At 44.6% G+C, this 15582-nt stretch overlaps 1 protein-coding gene across 2 annotated transcripts in view; it reads right to left on the minus strand.

The window, feature by feature from the left end:
• The window catches only part of PLD1 (phospholipase D1), a 174893-nt gene that overhangs the window by 36128 nt on the left and 123183 nt on the right, over window positions 1-15582 (minus strand). For both annotated transcript variants that reach the window (XM_053307830.1, XM_053307831.1), the window contains 2 exons: window positions 13131-13241; window positions 9177-9265 (listed from right to left, as the gene is read on the minus strand). In XM_053307830.1, the coding sequence (XP_053163805.1) occupies window positions 9177-9265; window positions 13131-13241 (200 nt within the window). The remainder of the gene's footprint in view (window positions 1-9176; window positions 9266-13130; window positions 13242-15582) is intronic.

Consider the following 15582-nt stretch of genomic DNA (forward strand, 5'->3'; position numbering starts at 1 on the left):
ATGCCTTTCATGCATTTTAATGACTTTTATTATTTCTCAGGCTTTTAGGCCCTCATGCTTTTGGTGTATTATCTACTATTTTTAGTCTTTTTAGTCCTTTTAGTCTTTCTAGTATTAATATGTACCATTTTATATGTAATCACTTTTTATCTACTCTCACTTTTAACATGTAATCACCCTTATACTTTATGCTGGTCTATCACCATAATAAAGATTGATTGACTGATTGTATAAGGCAGCTTCATATGTTCATAATGATAAGAACATGCTTAGACAAATTATTAAAATTAATTAGAAAAACAATCTGTGCTCAGAAGCCATTTTGATTTAGGAAATACACCTTGATCCATGTGTCGAAATGGCTTCTGTGCACAGATCACCCTTTCAAATTAATTTTAATAATATTCCCCCATCTTTCCATGTTACAACAAGCACAAGGCTGCTTACAATGAGCAAATAATTAAAAACAGTGGCCAGCGTCCTAGCTAATAAAGTATCAGCGCTTCATGAGATACACCAGTGCTGCAGATGGGATCAACTAACTTAGTACTGGCGCTCCATTGGCAATACTTCCTGTCCTTCAGTAACCCTCTGTGTCACCTGAAAATATGTACCTGAAGGTTGCACAGACCTCAGGAACATATTTTTATTTATTTATTTTATCATATTTCTATACTTCCTGACATATATCCCCAGGCGGTGTACATAAATTAAAATACAGCAAATATGAAAACAGGATAAAATGATTAAAACAATTTTGACAGAAAACCAGGTGCATCTTAAGAGTCTTTTTAAAAAACAGCCAGAGATGGAGAAACTCTGATTTTAACAGGGAGTGCATTCCAGAGCTCTGGCACAGCCAGAGAGAAAGCCCAGTGCTGAGTAGCCACCAAATAAGCCAGTGGTAGCTGTAACCGGACCTCCCCAGATAATCTTAATAGGTGGGAGGGTTCATGACAAAGGCTCTTAAATACCCTTGACCCAAGCCATTCAGGGCTTTATAGGTAATAACTTGAATGTTGTATTTTGCTCAGAAACATATTAGCAGCCAGTGCAGTTCTTTCAAGACCGGTGTTATATGGCCTCTTTGGGTTATTCCGGAGACCAGTCTGGCTGCCGCATTCTGCACCAGCTGTAGTTTCTGGACTACGTACAAAGGGAGCCCCACATAGAGTATATTACAGCAGTCATGCCTAGAGGTCACCAGCCTATGTACCACTGTTTTAAGGTCATTTTCCTCCAGAAAAGGATGTAGCTAATGTATCAGCCGAAGCTGATAAAAAGCTTCTGGCTGTTGTCTTGACCTGAGAGACCAGAGAGAGTTTTTGATCCAGAAGCACTCCCAAGATACATAACTTATCTTTCAGGAGGAGTGTAACCCCAACCAGAACAGGCAGATCTAAACCATCTCTCAAGTTCTAACCCCCCACCCCCAGTCACTAAAGTCAAGTGTGCCGTCAAGTCGATTTCAACTCCTGGTGCCCACAGAGCCCTGTGGTTTTCTTATGGTAGAATACAGGAGGGGTTTACCATTGCCTCCTCCCGTGCAGTATGAGATGCAGCATCTTCCTGTATTGCTGCTGTCCAATATAGTACTAGCGGGGATTCAAACTGGGGATTCAAATCTGCTTGTTAGTCAAGCATCCTCCATCTTATTTGGATTCCAGTTTGTTACCCCTCAACCAGCCCATTACCACCTCCAGGCAGGCATTAGGGAAGTTATGCCGTTACCTGATGAAGTTGATATGGAGAAATAGATTTGGGAGTCATAAGCTTATTAATAACATCCAGCACCAAATCTTCTGATGATCTTTCCCAGCGGTTTTATGTAGATGTTAAAAAGCTTCACGTCTCTGTGACGTGCGAGCGTGCAAAAGACTTCTGGAAGTTTTGCAGAGCAGCAGCGGGGAATGGGCGGCAGGGAGGTATCCTGCCGCCCCAATTACTGCTAAACATACGGCGCCAGAACGGGAAAGAGGCAGGAGGGGTAAGTAAACCCTCCACCCGCTCTTAAAGCCACCCCCCACCCCAGTGCCGGACCGCAGTTTGGCGGTTCCGTGCACACTCCTAGTTCTGACCAAGATCAGTCATGACATCTGAACCAACTGACCGTGGTTTATTCTAACCTACTTACTTGAAATAAACCATGATCTGTAGCTCTCTTGGAACCTTGGTTACAGATCACAGCTTATTTCAAGTAAGCAAGTTAGAATAAACCAAGGCTGGTCAGTGCAGATGTCATGACCAGTCTTTGCTTTTTCTAACCTAAGTCGGAGGTAGATGCTCATACAGACAGGGGAAGGTGGAAAGCATGCTCCCAAGGCTTGGGGATGTCGTGTGGCACCAGGCTTTAACTGTGGTTCTGTGTGATGTCTGAACCAGCCCACTGTCACTTGGGCATCAGTTAAACCTGCTAACTGAGCAAAGAGGCAACTTTTAAAGTGGGGATTCTCTTATATTTATTAAGGAGAGAGCAACTGTCCCTATCCAAACCCAGCACAGTATCCCCCCAGTGATTATTACTGGTGTTTACCCAGTGGCCATTCATGACCTCTGTGCACCCGAGGCAGAGCGCCAAATATCACGGTCCTTGTCTGCATCCTCCTCCCCCTTTCCCTTCTAAAAAATGCAAGGGTAGGAGGGCATCTTGCTGCTTCACTGATGCCCCAATAATCTTCTGCCTGAGGAGACTACCACACTTCGCCTCATGAAAGGGCCGCCCTCTGTCCAATTTACTTAACTTACTTTACAATTTCCTTGTACCAATTTACTTAGATTGTGAGTCCTTTTAGGGTAGGGGACCATTTTATTTATTTATTTATTATTTATTTTTCTATATAAACTGCTTTGAGAACATTTGTTGAAAAGCAATATAGAAATATGAGTAGTAGTAGTGGGCATCAACGAAGACTGTCCTATTTCCCCAAGCTATTATGCCTTTTTATGATCTACTGGCTTTGTTTTCATCTTCGGTTGCCATTTTATCTCATCTTAAGCATTTTTTATTGTTGTTCTTTGTAGTTTGCTTTGCATGTTGATAGTATACTAGCTTATGGATTCTTTATAAATGAGAAGCCAGGAAAGGAAGAAACAAAGTAAACAGATGGGCTGTTTCTCAAAAACAGAAGAACTGATGAGTAAAAGTATCTTCAATACATTTTTTTTAATGTATTGCAGCTGAAATGGGTGTTGACTTAGCATAATCATAAATATGCACATATTTTGCTTTAAATTAAAGGTGTCATCTTTATGAGGCAGGGCAAATAATTTTGAAATGAGGAGCATTAATTATTTATACTTGCCAAAAATAATTACAAGAAAAAATCACAAGCTGCTTCTTTTCATTAAAACAGCATAGCTGACTTAGGAAAACAGATAATCAGAAAAATCTGTCCACGTAAAGGGAAGATGCAAGTTATTAATTATATATCTCTACTATTTCCCAAGGCACAAAGGAGTGCATCCACTTGGATGGAACACTCGATCAAGTCCCTCCATTAAGTTTAAATATTTATGCAAGACCCAATTCTTCTTCCCTATGAAATCTAGAAACTGAAAAGAATTCAAATACAAGATGGTCTGATTCACTGCCTCCTTGCCATCCAACTCATATCCTAAGAAGTTTAGAATGAACATATGGATTACAACCAGTTTGCCCTGATCCAGCAAAAGAGATCTAATGTACATCACAGCTAGTTCTTACTTGCTGGGTCAGGAGATCTGGAAAAACACATACAGTGTTCCTGAAGTTACACATCTTTACTTTTTCTCCCACATAAATGAATGTGAAAAATTAAGTGTTGTACTTGGGAACTCTGTTGTGATAGGGATCTGTGCCCAGGGTAGGTCTTAGGGGCAGTGAACCCAGGTGACCACGTGGGTTTGGAGGCACAGGCTCTGAGTTTTTGTCACCATACAAGCAAAATAAATTGTGCATGCACCACAGCTACACAGCTATTGGAAGTTTTGCCAGTTGTACATCACAGTGAGATATAAAGGAGAAGTAAAGAGAAGTGAGATCCTGCTGTAATATTGGGGACTACTGAGCAGTGAAAGTGTACATGCATTTTAGGTAGCAGAGCTATGCAGAGTGAAACCCAGTCTACACATATCTATAGATATACAGGCCAGAACAATGTTCATTGCAAGTCTGATGCTAAGAAATCAATTTATGTTATTTATTTTATTTTAATTTAATTTAATTAGTACTTTATATACCACTCCATACAAAAATGTGCCTGGACAGTTCATTATATAAAAACATTAAAAAATTGACATAATCAAAACAATTTAAAATAACTCTAAAACCGAAGCTATAAAACTAAAAACCTGACTTAACAGGTACATTTTTAGGTCCTTTTAAAAAACATTCAGAGAAGGGGAAACTCTAATTTCATTAGGAAGTGTGTTCCAGAGGCCTGGGGCAACTCTAGAAAAGGCCTGGTTTTGAGTCGCCACCGGGTTTTGAGTCACCACCAGTTTCAAGCTGGTGACAACCGCACCTCCCCAGATGATCTTAACAGGCAGTGGGGAGGATGGTGATGAAGAAGGTGTTCTCTTAAATACCTTGGACCCAAGCTGTACAATTTACTTTTGATTTCACTTTTTCAGTATTTCATGAAGTGTCACATTTCTAACTCATCATGAAACCCCACTAAAACCCCCACTCAAAATGCTAATTAATATAAAACCCCACCAATGCAAGATAAAAAATCAGGAAAAAATGATGGGGGAAGCCCAAAGATGCTCATTGCCTGAGGTGCATACATGCACCCACTCCTGATAGTGTATGTATTGTATGAATGAGCCTCTGCTCAGAGGGATAACATGGGGGGAACCAATACACTTGTATGCGCACAGAGACACACTGAGGCTGCTCACATGCCCAGCAAAGACCGGGCTTATGCAGCCAAGCCAGTCTTTGCTGCGTGAGTGAACTGCCGCGTGGCTCCCAGAGGTGGCAAACCCTGCAGGGACCCCCGGCTGTTAGCCAGGGTAAAGGGCACAAGTGCCCTCTTACACCTGGCTAACTGCGACTCCACGCGGCACCTACACACCTCCTGGCCTGCATTAGCAGGCTCCCCATAATGCACTGCCCCCAAAACTCCGTGCTGCTGGGAACAGCCAGCAGTCATCTGGGTGGGCGAGTTGCCACCCAGCAACAGTAGGCTGGTGGCAAGCCTTCCAAGGGTTCCTCCCCTCACCCCTTTTGAGCCCTTTCTCTTGATTGTGAGAAAAGGGCTCATTATGTCCCCCAGGGGTCCTTGCAGTAGATGAGACCAGTTCCCACCTGTTATTGTAAACTGCTTTGGGTGCCTTTGTCAAGGCAGAAAGGCGGTATAAAGATGTAGTAAATAAATAATAAATAATCATTATGATGGAGCATTTTCCTAGTTTATAAGAAAGGTGGGTGATGGAAAATAATGTAAGAGGCTGATATTCTGCTGCTGAGCTTTGGCTCTTATCTGAAAGTAGGGCTACAGGCTGTGCAAAGAGGGGTCAGATCCAGAGACCAGGCTGTGGGGCACCCTACCTGGACCCATGGATCAGGGCAAGCTGCGGGAAACGGCTCTGAAGGCTGCCACTGGTTTTACAGGAAGGCAGTCTGCTACAATGACTGTGCCACCAGAATCACAATTCTACCAAGGGAAGTATATTAGTCTGTCATTAACACATGGGAAAAAACAAAACAAAACATCTGCACCATGGAAACCAAGGCCTGCAATTAGAAATATGCAAATGTGCATGCATTTGCATAACTTATTTGACTAACAAGATCTCCAGGCTTTCAGAAAGTCTAGGATGTTTTTGGCAAGGAGTGAGAAAGGAAGGAGGTGAGTCACGGAAGCAGAAGCCCAGAGAACAGAAGATTGGTGAGGAGGACACTGAAGTCCCCTATTACGGTACAGCTTCACCTTGCTTGAGCCCTGCTAATTGGGATTCCATTAGCAGAGCCCCCAACCTGTCCCTGTCTCTTGAACACATATATCAGGTCTAAAGAATATGTTATGGCTCTCCAATGTTTATGTTTGTGTGTGTGGGAGGCCTCCAAGTTTGGAGCAGCAGTGTGGTGATGGGAAATGAGGGTATATATTACTTCTTCTTTCATGCAGTTTTCTTGATCTAAACCTACCCGTACGCCAAAGCTTGAAAGGCTTGCAGGGGACAAAAATATAGATACCTACATTTGAAAAAGTAGAAAGCGGGGCGGGGAGGCGACCATGGCTCCATGGTAGAACCCTTGCTTTGTTTGCATGCAGGGAGTCATGGGTTCAATTCCTAGCATCTCCTGTTAGGACTGGGAAAGACCCATCAGAAACCCTGGAGACCTACTGCCAGTCAGTATAGACAAAACTGAGCTAGATGGTGCAATGCTCTGTCTCAGCAGAAGGCTGCTTCCTATAGAGCCTATGGAAAATACAGGTCTCAGATGCATCAAATATTAGCATTGATGCACACAAGCACTTTGAACCCATGCCAACCTCAATTCCAACTTCCACAGGCTGAATATATCACATGTATTATTGACTATCTGGTACCAAATTCAGCCAGATCAGCTTTTGGCCCTGACTGTAATCTCCCCCCCCCCCGGCACTCTATCTATCTATCTATCTATCTGAGACAAAAAACCATGACAATTCTTTCTGTCATGGAATACAGGTCGAGAATCCTTTATCCGGACTGCTTGGGACCAGAGGTGTTCCAGATTTTGGAATATTTTCATAAATGAGATCTTGGGCATGAAAGGTTACTGTTTTTGTTTTTTAAAAAGTGTTTTATTTAATATACTATACTATACCCCTCCTTCCCCTCTCTCAGACCGGCTTGAGAAGCGTGTGAGTGGCAGTGTGATCCCATTCACAAAACTGGCTTGGCTCTTCCCCCAAGGAGGGCTCTTCTCGATTGCTGAAGCCAGCGTTTCTTTATTCTGCTAGATCTTTACTCATCTGTGTGCCTGTTATCTCCTATGCTCTTATGTATATATACCTTTATGTATGTATATATACACCTTTTAAAAAAACAAAACTTCTTTCATCTTCCCCCCTCCCTTCCCTTCCCTCCTGCTGGGAGTGAAGCTTGAGAAGGCAGTAAACAAAAGGCAGATAGCAAAGCCTGAGGGGAAGAGATAAGGATCGCTAATGAGCTGAGGAATCAAGGGCTGTATCGCTCCTCCAAACTGGAGGAGGTTGAAGCTACAAGCACCTCTCTCTCTCTCTCTCTCTCTCTCTCCCCCCCCCCCCCCCCGTGATGTCTGGATTTTGGATTTCAGAAGTCTGGATAAAGGATTCCCGACCTGTATTTGACACCAATCAAAATAAAAGGCCGTCTGCCAATAACTGACTTGTCAACTGACTGGCACCTCAAGATTATCTATCTATCTATCTATCTATCTATCTATCTATCTGGAGTGCTAGTCAGTTGACCAGTCAAATGATGGCCTTTTAGTTTGATAATATTTGTATTTTATAAAAATATTACGTCAAATGTTTAAAAGTCAAAAGCCAGTCAAATATTGTCAAATGATGGCCTTTTATTTTGATTGGGGTCAAATATTCCATAATGTAAAGAACTCTCTTGGTGTAAGTGAGTTCCCTCCCTTTCTGACAGCTTCTATTGCATCATGGAATCATCTGAAAGTAATGGTAGGAATGTAGGCCCCTTTGCTCTCCAGGACTTCAAAAGCACCCTAAGCACCCGCTTTTAGGAGCAGACACATCCTGCCCTGTCCCTCTTTGCTTGGGTACATTAACTGTCCGGTTTTATAAGAATGAAGTCTGTTTTAACGACTGCACTACTTGAAATACAAGCTTACCTTCTGGAAAAAGAAGGCAGCTGTAAACATCCCCCTTTGTTTTCCAGAGTCAAGGCCTACAAATGCTATAAGAACTCACTTATTTTATTTATTTATTTATTTAACATATTTCTGTTCGTCCAAGACTTGTGTCTCTGGGTGGTTTACAATTACATATGAATCATATTAGAGTTCCACTGCATACCAAAAGCTTTTATTCTTAAAAACAAACTACCTTATATCTAGAAATCATCAGCCAACCACACTGAATCACTGTCTTAAATTATTCAACCAAGAGAAATGCAAACATTTATAGATGTCCTCAGATGTAGGAGATAAACCATGGAGATGGACTCACTGCACCAATGTATGCCTCAATGTAATCCACTGCAATGAACAATTTGGAGTGAATTTACTTTGTAGACTATATTTTGCCCTCATTGCAAATCCAAGCACCAGGCCAAACAGGATGTGACTTTTAAGCACATCAGTTGGCCGTGTGTGTGTGTGTGTCAGAGAGAAAGAGAGAGTTTTGTAGTAAGCAGCAGCCACAAAATGCAGGCCAGCTAATCCAGATCAGAACAATGATGGGGGCAAATAGTTAAATCCCCCTCCTCCTGTGCTGCAGTCCTGATCTGAATTGGGGGTCCCCCATGACTGCTATTTACCCCAAACAAAAAAGAATTTAATAGGGCCAAACACATGTTTCATGTCATGTCCAATCTGGTGCTTAGACTAAATATTTGAATATTACAGATGTATAGTACATTGGAGAGACAATGGGGCCCAGATATGGAATGCTTGAGTAGGAATTGCATATCCAGAAAAAGCACTGAAGAAAAAGTGAATTCTGACAGAGGAGGAAAGGATGGTTATGCGTTCCCTACTTAAGGGGCAAATCAGGGGATAGGAGATGACACGAAAATGGAGGCATGGGAAAAGAGTGAATCTCTGCCTCCCTGGTCCCAACTGGATTTGTCCTGGCCCCACTGGCATGCCGGTTTTGACAGAAAAAGCCAGTTCTATTGGGAAGCACACTTCTAAAGCATGTATGCCTCAGTATACATGTGTAATTCATCCCTAGTGAGGACACACGCACAAGAGCATTGATATAACTTTGGCTGTCGTTGATTTCACAGAGAAACTGTAGTGTGCATTCAGAACTCCAGTAGCTGAGCTGGAAATATCTGTATTTCAACCTATATTCCAACAGAAGACTCCAGCTGGGACTACAGAAAGTGCCCTCCCCATGAGCTGGGTACAACATGTGGTCTATATAGCCACGCACATTAAATCAGAAGCATAACAACAAAAACCACTGGATTCTGCACCCCAATGCCAAATCTTTCCAACCGACCCTGGCTATATTTTAAAGCAAGGTTACCTGTGGGCCTTGAGAACCCTGTGTGCGATGGCATCACCAATCCGGTTAGATACAACTCTGTCGTCAGCGCAGCTGATAAAAAACTGGTTCTAAAGTGTTGGAAAGCAAAACAGTAAGACGTCTAAAAGATCAATGCCTTGAAAAATGTTGACAGTAATTACTGCCAAGTTCTCTGACACATGGGTCTCTGCTAGGGCAGTGGTTTTCAAACAGTGATTTCTAAAAACTCGGTGGCTTCTCAAAGCTTATTGGAAGTTCTTTGACAAGAAGCTGACAAGCTTCCTGGAAAACAGGTTGGCCAGTGCTCACCATTACTGATTGTTGGCTGAAGTGCTCAGCTTTAGGAGAGCATAGGGCATCCTGGGGCAATGGCAAAACCTAACCAGGGCACCATATAATCCTAGAATCCTCTGCAACTCACAGGGGTTCCTCGGCATACAAATCAATGGGAAAGGAAGTTTCAAAACTACTGTGTTAGCGTACAAGAGTACAAACCTCATTGTACAAACTCACTGAAATCAGTGAAGGCCTAAGCACCAAGTACAACCTCATTGAAATCATAACGAAGGCCTAAGCACTTCATTATGCACTTTTCTCATTGACTTTAATGGGGCTTTACATTATCTGGATTTCACCTGGAGAAACGATCCCTTAGATCAGACATCTCTAAACTATGGCCCTCCAGATGCTGCTGAACTACAACTCCCAGCATCCCTAGACACAATTTTTTTGTGGTTGGGTATGCTGGAAGTTGTAGTCCAGCAACATCTGGAAGGCTGCAGTTTGGGGATGCCTGCCTTAGATGTTTCAGGTTAAGATGTAAATTTAACAAACCACAAGTGACATATCCTTAATAGCCATATATTAGACTAATGAAATAGCACCGATAATTTGTGTACTTGAGGGAAATAGTTGTGACTAATTCCCTACTTTTAAGTCTCCCAATTTTTAAATACATGTGTGTCATGTTCCGCCCCCAGGGTTAAACTCCATATATTGCTGCCCCTTGTGGCAAGTCACTGCATTGCAGCAACTCTGGAGTTCTTGAAGTCCTAGTCTGGCTCTTTTCCTAAACAGGAAAATCAAGGCCAATCATTGGCTCTTTTCCTAAACAGGAACTTTCTGCCTGAAACCAACCTAGCTTCAGTATCAAGGTCATTTGACCCTGGTGCAAGTCTGATCACTTCTGTCGGACAGCTCAACTTGACCTCTTGCTTGCTTCCGATTCCTGGTTGGCCGTTATCCTTGGCCAACGGCTTTCTTGACTGGTTTTCCAGCTAGACATTTGGTGCATCTGCCTAATTCTCCTGATTTTGGCCTGCAAGCCCTGCATCCTTTAGGCTAGCTGCCCATGAGCAAGTCATGACAACACGGCAACAGGTAGAAAAGGCTGGAAAGTGCATCCCAGCAAGAACTGCTGTTGTGAATTTGTGGCATTTTTTATACAGCTCTTGCTAAGGAAAAGGGATTAACAATGGTGGCCCAGAGGCTCATTCCAGTTCCCGGGTACTTCTCATCTGGCTCAATGGAGACAATCCCAGTAATGCCCCTCCTTATGCACTGGAATCAGTTTCTCCTGTAAGTGAATCTCAGAGCCGAGTCATAGGCAAGTCAAACAGGAGCCGAGAGCTAGAGTCAAAGGCTCAAGCGAAAAGGTCAGAACCAGAAACCAAGCCAAGACTCGAGAAAGACTACCACTGGCCCAGCAAAGTCCCAACAGTCCCTTCTGTTGATGAGAGCCAACAGTCAGCCTGGGTTGAAACAGTTGTTTCCACAACTCAGAAACCTTTTCTGTCTAGGGCAGGGGTTGGCAATCTTTCAGAACTCGTGTGCCAAGTCTGCAGGATGGGGGCTCCCCAAGGCATGTCCCCTTTGGAGGCCTGCATGGAAAAGGTCAGAGGAGATGGTCACGGTGGCAGGTGTTGTTCCTGACACTGGTGGAGGAGAGGAAAGAGGAGGAAGGGTCCTGGTCTTTTGCTGCCACCCTCTGCACCACCATTCTTTCTCCTCCTCCACCTCGGCCGCCGATGTGCTTTAAGATCCCAACAGTAGCAGTACTGAATCTCTGCTCCGTACATACTCCCGTCCTGCTGCCAACAGGGAAGGATGGAGCGATGGAAGGGCTCAGTAAGCAGGGTTGCCAGAACCTAAGGGGTATACTCGTGAGTCAAATGGGCCGTAAGCCAGAATTTGGCTTTTTAAAAGCCAAATCTGGCCACTTAGTTCAGTAGTGCCGCAGCTAGTTAGAGCACTTCAGTGGTGGAGGCGAACTGATTCTGAGCGGCACTCGCACTGAATGTGCCAAAGACTGCTGACCCCTGGTCTACAGAGATACTCTGAGATACCTTTATTTATTTACTATCTAGGGAGATAGTAAATAACCCCTCCCATAGGGCAGCTGTCTACAGAGGCCAGTTCTAGGGCTAGCAGCTGAAACACAGCCAAATATTTACCTTTGTCATATGAATAGTGAGAGACACTTTGGAAGAGTTTTCCTCTTGTGTGGCTCATATCTACTGGTGTGTGCCTTGGCTCACAGAAGGGAATGAAGAGGCAGGGCCGGTCCTGCATTAGGCTGTGTGAAGCAGACCACTCCAGGCAGCAATTTTTGCATGGCCACTAGAGGCCAGCAAATGGGGTCTCTCTCTCTCTCACTCTCTCCCTCCCTCCCATTAAGGCAGTAAGGTTGTCAACCCCTACTAACTGAGCAAAGGGGCATCTTTATATGTGGTGGTCCTCTTCTGTTTAGCTGGGAGAGAGCAATTGGCCCTATCCATCCCCAGCACAGCATCCTTCCAGTGGCTGGTACTGGAGTCTCCCTTGTGTTTCTTTTCATACTGTGAGCCCTTTTGGGAAAGGGAACCATCTTATTTAATTTATTCATTTACTATTTTTCTTATTATTTTACCTCCTTAACATAATCATTAGTAACAACTAATTATCTATATATTTATTTCTCCTAGGCATACCCGTCACTAATCCCATATGTGGCAACTCTTGCGAGAGCAGCTGCCTGGGAGATAGCAATGGGACGGGAGACAATGGCAGTGGCGTCAGGCAGACCTGATCCTGGTCCAGCCAGTCAGCTGGAGGAGGCGGCGGTGGGCTGGCCTGGCCCTGGCCCGGCAGGAGGTAGCGGTGGGCTGGCCCGGCCCTGGCTGGGCTGGGGGTGGCGGGCTGGCCGGAGGAGGTGGCGGCGAGCCAACCTAGCCCGGCCGCCCACCGGGAGGAGGTGGCGGGCCAGCTTTCTGGCTGGCCCGCAAGCCATTAAGCGTGGGGTGAGTGGGGAGAAAAAGTGGGCTGGCCGGCCAGCCCGTCAGAAAGCACGGGGAGCGGGGCGAGAAGTGGGTGGGGGGAATGGCCGGCCAGAATGCCGGGCATACCGGCAGGTGTGGGGCAGGGCGGGGGGAGAACAGTGGCGGTGGCTGGGCCGGCCAGAGGTGCAGATGCTCTGTGGCCGACCCAGCTAGTTATTATTTATTTTTCTAGCACTTCAACAATTTTTGTTGGAAAATGGTATATAAATACTTGTTGTAGTAGTGTGGGGATGTCTAATGCTGTCTCTGGAAAGAGGAGGGCTCTGCCAAAGACTGATGTGAATTCAAGAGCTATTTTTCCATATGTTTAGGGGGCACAGCCCATGCTATTGACTGTTGCTTCACCTGTTGTTCAATCCAAAACATGGCCCCCTTTAAACATCAGGGTAGGGGTTCTCAAACTTGGGTCCTCAGATGTTGTCAGACTGCAGCTCCCATTATCCCCAGCCACAATTGCCTTTGGCTGAGGATTATGGGAGTTGTAGTCTGACAACATCTGGGGACCCAAGTCTGACTGCATCAGGGTATAGAAAGAATTTGTGCCCCCATGAAGTGGCAAGCATGCAAGCCAAATATCTAAGTGGATTTAAGAAAAGATAACAAACTGGCCACAAACCCAGGTCTGTCTGCTACTTGCCTCAATATATATGTAGTGCTCGCTGTTTTCTATCATGCTAACATAAGCAGTATGGATGGATTCTTCGTGGTACTTAATCCCAGCAGACCAATCAGCAGCAGAACGAAGCACCTAAAAGAGAGAAGATCAGCTGTTTCAACACTTTAAATGTTCATATTAGTTTGCATCCTATTATAATCACCCAGTCTTACTGCAAACACTGAACAGCCATCTATCATTCTATTCCACTGAGTCCTGCATCATAAGAAATAAGTGTTCTATACACAGTAGTATACCTACTTCAGAATCTAAAGTTTGTTATTACTACTACTATTAAAGGTAAAGTGTGCTGTCGAGTCGGTGTCGACTCCTGGCAACCACAGAGCCCCATGGTTGTCTTTTGGTAGAATACAGGAGGAGTTTATCATTAGGGATGGGTCTGGACCGGTTCGGACCTGGCTGGTTCGGTCCGGGTGGAGGGGGTTCCTTTAAGGGTGGGGAGGGTTTAATTACCCCTCCCGCCACTTGTCCCCCTCCAGTGCTTGTATTTATTGTAAGAATTGGGGCGGCAGGATACCTCCCTGCCACCCCTTGCCCCTCCGCAATGCAAAAGGCTCCGGCAAGCCTTTTGCACACACGCACGTCACGCGCGAGCTTCACGTCTCCCCGACGCCGGAGGCCCGGTCTACCTGGCCTCGTCCCGGTGGGTAGACCGGGCCTCCGGCATCGGGGAGACGTGAAGCTCGCACGCAACGTGCGTGTGCGCAAAAGGCTTGCCAGAGCCTTTTGCATTGCGGAGGGGCAAGGGGTGGCAGGGAGGTATCCTGCCGCCCCAATTCTTACAATAAATACGAGCGCTGGAGGGGGACAAGTGGCGGGAGGGGTAAGTAAACCCTCCCCGCCCTTAAAGGAACCCACCCCACAGTGCCGGACTGCAGCTGTGCGGTTCCGTGCACACCACTATTTATCATTGCCTCCTCCTGCGCAGTCTGAGATGATGCCTTTCAGCATCTTCCTATATCGCTGCTGCCCGATATAGACATATCCCTAGTCTGGGAAACATACCAGAGGGGATTCATTACCACTATGAATATTTATATACTGTTTTTCAACAAAAATTCTCAAAGCAGTTTACAAAGAACAAATATGAAGACAATCACCACTTTAAAAGGTGCCTTCTTGTTCAGTTAGCAGGGGATATTAATGTACAAAATAATCTCTGACCCTTTCATCCTCACAGTGACCCTGTGAGGAAGGCCACTATTCTGTCTAATTCATAATGGAGAAGTGAATCTGACAGAGATGCATTTTACCAGGATAGATATCTATAGATAGTTGGTTAAATGCCGTTTAATTACAGCGGTTTGACCAGGATTGCCCAGGAAATCGAAGTTCTCATAATCAGCTCCAGCAGTTCTGGTTATCTCTTTAACTAGGATCACCCTGATTGCAAAAACACAGCCTATATAAGAAAGATAAAGGATTGATTTTTGTTAAGTGGTTTGTGGGCTGAACCCAAATATGGGCAGTATTTGGCTGTAAAACATGCCAAAGCATGTTGAAAGGGTGAGAATAGACAGCTTTGGTGCAGCATAAAATTGATCTGCAAGGAAGCCTTCTTGCTTGAAAGTGATCTTTGTGGAACTTATAAGCATGCTATTTCACCATAACAACAACAACAACAACTTTTATTTGTTGGCTACCCCATAACAAATTGTTCTCTGGGTGGTTCACAATAAAACTGGGTGGGGTGGTGGTGGGGAGAGCATCATTGGAAACGTTTGAGATTTTAATCTGTCTCTCTTTGAGACAGATGGCAACTACTTAACTTCAGTCTAGTGACATGCTGTTTCCCAGGTATTTGTAGCTGGGTCTGTCAGTGACTTCAACACAATAAACAAACACTCCATTCTTGGAGCAAGGATGAAATCAATTGATTTCATTTTGGACAGAGCAGTAGCTAAACATCACACGAATTGAGGTGGAATTTCTCCATTCAGAAACAAATATTGTCTAGCTGGGGAACTCATCTGATCCAAACCCTGCCTGTCAGATCAAAAAAGTCAGGGGAGTTGGATCATTTTCAATCTCACACAGTGGCAGCTAGTGGTTCCTGGGATGGGGGGGGGGGGGGCGCACGCTAGGCAGGGTAGGTGATGAGTGGAGCAACAGGGAGTGAGAGGTGGAGCCAATTATGGGCAGCTGCGAAGATGGAGCCAGGATTAGGTGGGTGCCTCAGCCATAACTGGCAAAGTATAGATTTGTCGCTAATGAGTGGGAACAAATTACAAACACACACATACACACACAAATAGCAATTGCTCATCGGCAGAGATACAGACTAGAAATATGGAAAACATCTGTTGCTTTATAGTGCTTAACAGGACTACAGTAGTATGTAGATTTGTATCTAACATGGCAGGATCAAACACAAGCGCCCACGCACACAACTGTACAAGCCACAAGTGAAGCA

This window comes from Hemicordylus capensis, chromosome 3, assembly GCF_027244095.1.
Source record: "Hemicordylus capensis ecotype Gifberg chromosome 3, rHemCap1.1.pri, whole genome shotgun sequence".
NCBI classification, from domain to species: domain Eukaryota; kingdom Metazoa; phylum Chordata; class Lepidosauria; order Squamata; family Cordylidae; genus Hemicordylus; species Hemicordylus capensis.